This window comes from Temnothorax curvispinosus, unplaced genomic scaffold (genome assembly GCF_003070985.1).
Source record: "Temnothorax curvispinosus isolate PA1 unplaced genomic scaffold, ASM307098v1 QBEX01006614.1, whole genome shotgun sequence".
Taxonomy (NCBI): domain Eukaryota; kingdom Metazoa; phylum Arthropoda; class Insecta; order Hymenoptera; family Formicidae; genus Temnothorax; species Temnothorax curvispinosus.
The window spans coordinates 1-7,446 of record NW_020216394.1 but is presented as its reverse complement, the minus strand read 5'-3'; the positions used below and the strand labels follow the sequence as shown (position 1 = coordinate 7,446).

Genomic DNA, 7,446 nt, shown 5'->3' with positions numbered 1-7,446 from the left:
TCCACGGTCGAAACGTAGCGTTGTAAATCAATAAAATTTGGCCAGTTGGATCGCTCGCAATATCTCTGTTAATTTTAATTATTCACTGGCGACTCAAATTCTCTAATATTGATATATACCCTGAGGGAAAAAAAAGCAATTACGTTTTTATCCGAAAGTATGACTATTAAAATGATAAGAGAAGATAATTATGCATTATTATTTTGTGTTATAGCATTTTTATTAGCTGATCAAGGATATGATGTATGGGTTGGAAATATCAGGGGAAATTCTTATTGCAGATCACATGTAAAACTGTCTCCACGAAATAGAGACTTTTGGCAATTTAGGTAAAATTTTATTTTATATATAAGAACCATTTTAAAGAAATATTTTTCATTAATTTCAACTTTTTTGTTTATTTAAATAACTTTCAATTATTTATATTTATTTCTTTTGTTTCTTTAATTATATTAAATTTAAGCCAGATTTCACCTATTTTTAATTAAAATCAATTTTTCCATAATAAAAAATATAAAGATTTATAATATTGTACACATATTTATATAGATACATGAAATATCTCGATATTCTTATTAAGACAAAATTTATTCTAATTGAATTGAAAAATTTGTAACTAAAAGAATATTTGTTTCTTTTGCAATATTAAAGGCTGATCTACAATGTGCTCTTTGCTTTCTATTTTTTGCTCTTAACCTTTTTGCGACTATCTCGTATTTCGCAATTCCGTCGCGTAACGTGATGTTTCTTGTCTCTTCTGAAGTTCGTCAATTTTTATCTTAGGCGACAGAGAACAAAAAACATCGCGTTACGCGATGCAATTGCGAAATACGGGATAGTCGCAAACAGGTTAAGAGCAAAAAACAGGAAGCAAAGAGCACATTGTAGATCAGGCTTAAAAGGTAGTAAAAACGAAAGTAATATTTAATTTTATTGTTTAGCTATCACGAGATAGGAACTAGAGATCTACCATCTATGATCGATTACGTACTCAGTCACACAAAACAAAAGACTTTACGCTACGTCGGTCATTCGATGGGAACTACCGTATTATTTGTTTTACTATCTATGAAACCCGAATACAATGCAAAAATAAAATTAGGTATTCTTCTTGCTCCGGTAGCCTATTGGAAAGAATTATCTCCCGCAATGGAACATATTCGTCCTAAAATACCAAAGTTTAAGGTAAAGTGATATCAAGATCGATCGTGTTTTAAATAAAGTACAAATTTTATACATACATTTATATTTGTTTATTAGGAATTTCTCGATTTCAACGAAATATATGAATTAGGTTCCTTATCATCAACAACCATCACGATTGGAAGAACACTGTGCAGAGATGGAGCAATTACCCAACCTATCTGCATTGCAATATTATTTCTCTTCTCCGGATCCGGTCCAGCACAACTTAACACTGTACATTATATATCTCTAATTTAGCACTATTTTTTTTATATACAACAAAATTGTTTTTAATAAAGTCACTCGTTACAGACAGTATTACCGGAAATATTATCGTATTATCCGAGCGGCGCTTCCGTGAACACGGCATATCATCTTTACCAAAATATAATTACACGTGAGTATTCCTCCCCCCTTCAGAAATATAACAATATAATATATTATGTTAATTATGAAGAAAGAGATGTTGGGTTAAATCGAATCTAAAATCTTATTATTATCTTTATTAATAATAAAATAACTATCCCAGTAGTGATTCTTTTAAGCACATTATTATTCACGACGTAATCACTTTACGTTTCTCTAAATAAAAATTAAAATTTTTACTTTTTTGCAAATATCATTTTAATTACACATTTATGTGAAATAATTTATATTGATTGCTGCAGAGAAATTTCAAACCTTTGATTATGGATACTTCGGTAATTACAAGCACTACGGGCAACCAACACCCCTACCGTATAATCTTGAAAAAGTTACTGCGCCCTTGGCTTTATTTTACGGCGCTAATGATTTACTTGCTTTAAAAACGGTAAGCTCACTTTTGATTCTTATATATAAAAACAACATTTGACTAAAAAATATACATCAAAGAGAAAGAAAGTAAAATTTTATAAGTTATACGTAGACAAAACTTTATCTACGTCATACGAGCTATTTACTTGCATTTAGATAAAAAGATCAAAAATATAATTTCTTTAAAAATAATTTAAGATGACCTCGAATTTTTTAATTAAATCGTATGATTTCCTTTTTATAATGTAATACGAAATATCTTTTTCTGCTTTCTTCCTTCCACCTTCTCTTTCTCTCTCTTCCATCCTCTCATTCTCTCTTCTTCTCTTTTCTTTCTTCCCCTCTCTTATTTCTTCAGTTCATATTATTATTTATGTATATACATGTATGTAAGCCGAAAACGGCTTTTAAGAGATAATTGCTTATATTTCTCAAATTATTATTATTATTAATTTTATTGTTTCTCATATTCTCTTTTCTCAGAATGTCCTCGAGACATATAAGCATCTGCAGCCGAACGTTATTCTGCTGGAGGAAAATCCGTATAAAATGTTGACTCATTTCGATTTCCTATGGGCCATTGATGCAAAAGCTCTTGTATTCGACCGTATAATACAAGTATTTCAGGACTTTGATATGTGGCGGGCATGGACAAACGATGAATTATATATCTGATACTTTCTTGTTAAAAAAATTTATTTACTTTCAGATTAAGTATAAAGATACCTATCTCGATAGAAAAACTAATAATATTAAATTACTGGCCAGAAAATGCTACAAATTAATTTTTTTCAACATAATTCAACATAATAACTACTCTTACTTTATTATGTAAAATTCTAACATGTATATATCGACTGAATATATTATTATTACTAATAATTTTTTTCTATTTTGATTGTAGATATATATCTTTAAATGTACTATTGTAAGTATTCGTAAATATTTTTAAATATTTTATCTATTGCGTGAATATTTGTAATCTCATCTCATTATTATTCGTTTTTTGTTATTAAACTTTGTATACCCATTTTATTACAATACATAAATACTTCTGTTTCAATTCCGACTTATGTCACTGCTAATTAATTAGTGTTTGCATTGATTGAAAATTCTAAAATAATAATTGTGAATTAGTTACATTATTAGTGAAAATGTTATATTAACGCCTCGATAAATAATTAATATTTATAATTTGTTTTGTTATAATTTACAGTAAACTACGTGTGTAAGGACTTTAGTAAAAACTTGCAGATTCTAGGAAGAATGACCTGCAGCAGCAATCAAGTTAATTTTCTCAATTGTTTTAATAATCACTCATACATATATCTACCTATACATGTACAATTTGCATATATAATATACAAACAATAAATATTATTGCTCTTTGTTTAGCGTTTATTTTTATTTTTGTGGAATAATATGTCATGGCAACGCGAACGGATATGACACTCATATAGTGTCGATATTAACAGTAAAACGATATCATTACTTCAACATTTCTGGAACGGCGTTATGCATTATGTACAGTGTGACGCGTACAACTAATGTTTCAAAAGTTACGTTCCTTTCGATTGAAGCTATAACAGTCTCTCATCTAAACCAAACTGGCAGTACCGATATTAATGACGACGTTGTCGGCATTTCGCTCGTAAACCGTTAGATCGTGTCGCCTTGGTTGTTCCAATAAGGCAGCGAGTTGTTCCCCACTCGTGAATGATCCTGTCGAAGGTGACAAGATCACGTCACATTCCAGTTGACCTGCACAGAGATGAAACAGAAACGATATTCCATGTAGTATTGTGTTTTTGTTTTAGAAAGAGCGTAGATGTATCAATCTTAAATAACAAGAAAAAATTCCAATTAATTTAGAAATTTTTATCAATTTAGAACCAATCTGTTAAATGAATGTTTGAGATAGATATACGTTTTATCGCTTATCTAAACTACTGCTGCATTGTCTTTTTATATTTACCTGACAACGAGGGCGACGCGCCTTTGCTAGAACCGTACATGCGGGTGCTGTATCCAGAATCATTATGGGTGTCGTGCAGAGGCGGTGTCGGACTGTACACAGGGTTACGTGATCTGTACGGCATTCTCGCGATACTGTCGTAAGGCACGTCTTTGGAAATGGCCTTCCTACAGTTCATCTCTTTGTACGTTTTCGATTGTTCAACGTCGTCATCTTCCCCTTCGCTGCTCTCGCTTTCGTTATCTGCGACATTAATGTCGATTAGGATAGATTATTTGAATCAGGAATGCGTCGAATCAAATTGCGCATCAAGAGCAGCGTGAAAAGTCGACATGTGTTAAAAAAAAACATTTTATATTTATTTTTTAAATTAAATCACGGTAAATTATTTTTTTCTCGCAGCTGTACCGATCTATGCTCAATTTTATGACCTCGTTAACTCTAACGTAGTTCGTTATTCAGGAAACGTTACATCACCTTGAGAATGTACCCTCTGATTTTGCGAGCACTTGGTATGTTCATCCAGACCGGCCTGTTCACTGCCTCCGGAGTGAATTCTTCGCCAACCATTATGCATATCAGGTACTTGCTGAAACCGCTTGATCATCTCGTGGACGCTGCGGCGACCGTTCCACTCCGTCATATTCCCGTCGCTAATCTTCTGGATCTTATTTTCATCCACGGACATGTTCATGCCGTGCATTTCATACGACACGCAACTCTTAAGAACAAGAGACAAATGGATTTATCTAATATATATTTTACTTCAAAGATAATTAATAAATTATAAAAGGAAATTTTCATTGTTACAGGGTCTTTTTATTCTAACAGAACTAAACCATTAATGTACAATTATTGTTTTATTATTTATTTCATGAAAAAGCAGTAATTATTACAACGAACGGTAATATAGTTCAATCTTACTCTTTGTTGACGTCTCCCCTTCACAGGAACTGAGTCTGTCGGCGCTATGTCTAAGGACGAGGTTCCACCGTGCCTGATGGCTCCGTCGAACGTTTCGTTCAATTTCGGTGGGATGTCCAGCACTCTGAGCGCTGATTTAACTACTCCAGATCCCGAAGGCAGGTCTCTCATGGACGTACTGAGTCTAGGTATAGCCGGTATATCGAGATCATCTAGACTTCCACGATGAACTGGCGTTTCTCCGGGAATCTCGAAGCTGCGATCCTGCGGTCGGTCATCCAACAGATCCTCCAGCGATCTTGTTCTCGTCGGTAGTACCACCTCCGACTGATTGTAATTGGTTTTCGCTGGTCTCTCGCTATATCTACCTCTCCCACCTCGTTGCAGACGTTGCTGAAGATGCGAATACCTCTCGTCGCACCTGGAGCGCTCCTCCTGAACGCACCTAGTCAGCTCCGAGATTTGTCCCCTGGTCCTCCTCTCCAGATTGGCCACTTTCAGGTCCAGCTTCTCGTGAGCCTGATCGATGTGTGCTTTCAACTCGGCCTTGTCCCGTTCCAGCTTCGCTTCCATATGTCGGAAAAATGGGGCGCAATAACACGTATATCCGACGCCGACTGGACCCTTTCTGATATTACCCGCCAGATCCAAATAGTACTGCTCTCCCCGCCCTAAAGGGTCAGAGGGCAGCGAATCTAGACGAGGTTGAGGGAACGCTTCCGGATCCGGATAGTAATGGCAGCCATAGGGCGACCATTGCCGGCCCATGATAGCTTTTTCAAACCGGACTTTGTGCTGCTTGCTGTTGGATTTATACTTCTTCCGGTCTTTCTTCGAGCTGCTCCCGCCGCCACCGCTCCCGGTGCCACTTCCGGTCTTTTCTCGCTTTTTATCCGACTTCATTGCCTTACCTGGAAAATTAGCGAAGCAATAAAATATATGAAATAGTTAGTCGGTAATTTCGTACAAGCTATACTTGATGCGAACCAGATTCTTTGCAACACGCAATCATTAACAATCTATTCTATAATGATTTAATAATTAAACTTTATCCTCACCGTCGCCTATTTTGCCATCTATCGAGTCGCCCTCGCGGCTTTTGCTGCGCGTCCGGCTTTTACCGCGTGCCTTGGAAATAATTTCCAAGATTTCGGCATGATTCTTACGACGGGCAATATCCTTCGCCGTTTCACCTTGTTTATTCCGCAGACTTCGATCGCAACCGGCTTCCAGGAGAATGCGCGTCAATTTCCGGCGACCCATAGCTGCCGCTATGTGCAAAGCGGTGTCACCATTCTAGAAGGGACAAACAAGTGGTGCAGAGAATAAATAACACGTTGTACAACTAACAAAATTGTGACACTTTTATATACAATAAAACTTAAAAGTTCTTATTGAGCAACTTGAAAAGGCATAGAGAAAGAGCATAAAGAAAAATGATAATAAGAACAATATTACGATAAAAGAATTGCAATCCGTGATGAGCAACATTTGTAAGGAGCAACGAAAAATATATTATTTAATAAAAAATCTCATACTTACTTTGTTTTGATCTGACACCTTGCACAGAGCTGAGATTAGTATACGCATTACGCCGGCATGGCCATAACGTGCCGAAGTATGAAGCGGAGTATCGCCATACTGAAATGAGTAAATTAAAGATTCAATTTCTTGAAGAATAAATATAATTCGCGCGTAGCACCTTATAGAAAGAAAAATATCTTTTCTCTTTTACACTTTTGATTATTTCTATAATCAAAATTGCATCGAAATATTATCGCCTGCATGTTACAAACAAATAATCCTTGAAAATTGTATTATCGCTGTTAAATTGTTTATCATATTCCATATAATTAGAAATGTACTATCGTTTTATTCTCTGCATATTTATTACCATTTTGCATTATTATGTCTCTCTATATTTCTATGGAAACGAATTTACAAGACTATATCACTACATTCAGTCTCTGTTTTGGTTCTAAAGGTTTAGCTTCGTACAGTATTAACACTAAATCCCTCGCTTTTTACTCTTATCTTCCGATCCACGCGCCGATAGGCGCGATAGAGGGATTGAAAAAAAAAGGAAAAGAATCGGTAGATCGCTCACGTTGTTCTGAAGATCGGGATTGCTGCCGGCTAGGAGGAGCTCTCGACAGCTTTGATTATGGCCGTTTTGACAGGCAAGGTGAAGCGGTGCAAATCCGGCGAGATTCCTGGCGTGCAGTGGGGCCCGTTGGGTCCCGAGGGCCTTCGCCAGAACCGCCACGGTCCGACTGTAACCACGCCATGATGCCTCGTGCAGTGCCGAGTTTCCATGCTGAAAACACGCAGACGTATTCATCGACGGACGCTCGGTGCCCGGCCCAAACTACAAGGTGTCTCGGAAGAGGCGCGGATCAATCCCAGACGTGGAATTTACATAACTGTTTATATAATAATCCACGAATTTTTAATCGTAAAACCCCGTGTCAGCACGTTCCTCCGTTCTTCTAGCTATATATCTTTCAGAGAAAGAGAGATCTCAAATGGAGATTATTATCTCTATTTCCTATTGCAGAGGATAGATC

General features: G+C 36.1%; 2 protein-coding genes across 2 annotated transcripts; one reads left to right on the top strand and one right to left on the bottom strand.

Moving 5' to 3' along the window:
* Nucleotides 1–128: 128 nt before the first annotated feature.
* On the top strand, nucleotides 129–2,862 carry LOC112456035 (lipase 3-like). Its single transcript, XM_025018308.1, has 6 exons — nucleotides 129–329; nucleotides 942–1,185; nucleotides 1,261–1,419; nucleotides 1,498–1,582; nucleotides 1,854–1,996; nucleotides 2,464–2,862. The coding sequence occupies exons 1-6, from the start codon at nucleotides 160–162 to the stop codon at nucleotides 2,653–2,655; spliced, it is 993 nt and encodes a 330-aa protein (XP_024874076.1). The 5' UTR covers nucleotides 129–159; the 3' UTR covers nucleotides 2,656–2,862.
* Nucleotides 2,863–2,914: 52 nt separating this feature from the next.
* LOC112456034 lies at nucleotides 2,915–7,268 on the bottom strand. Its single transcript, XM_025018307.1, has 7 exons — nucleotides 6,987–7,268; nucleotides 6,422–6,520; nucleotides 5,938–6,175; nucleotides 4,880–5,790; nucleotides 4,433–4,676; nucleotides 3,956–4,198; nucleotides 2,915–3,741 (listed from the first exon to the last, which is right to left on the bottom strand). The coding sequence occupies exons 1-7, from the start codon at nucleotides 7,218–7,220 to the stop codon at nucleotides 3,578–3,580; spliced, it is 2,133 nt and encodes a 710-aa protein (XP_024874075.1). The 5' UTR covers nucleotides 7,221–7,268; the 3' UTR covers nucleotides 2,915–3,577.
* Nucleotides 7,269–7,446: the final 178 nt, after the last annotated feature.

Bases quoted from the DNA above. Each gene is read 5' to 3' on its own strand.
- LOC112456035 (XM_025018308.1), top strand. From the start codon at position 160: ATGACTATTAAAATGATAAGAGAAGATAATTATGCATTATTATTTTGT. The intron at 330-941 runs GTAAAATTTTAT...TTTATTGTTTAG, and splicing joins AGAGACTTTTGGCAATTTAG to CTATCACGAGATAGGAACTA. The intron at 1,186-1,260 runs GTAAAGTGATAT...TTTGTTTATTAG, and splicing joins CTAAAATACCAAAGTTTAAG to GAATTTCTCGATTTCAACGA.
- LOC112456034 (XM_025018307.1), bottom strand. From the start codon at position 7,220: ATGAATACGTCTGCGTGTTTTCAGCATGGAAACTCGGCACTGCACGAG. The intron at 6,521-6,986 runs GTGAGCGATCTA...TACTCATTTCAG, and splicing joins ATCCCGATCTTCAGAACAAC to TATGGCGATACTCCGCTTCA. The intron at 4,199-4,432 runs GTGATGTAACGT...TTAATGTCGCAG, and splicing joins TCAGAGGGTACATTCTCAAG to ATAACGAAAGCGAGAGCAGC.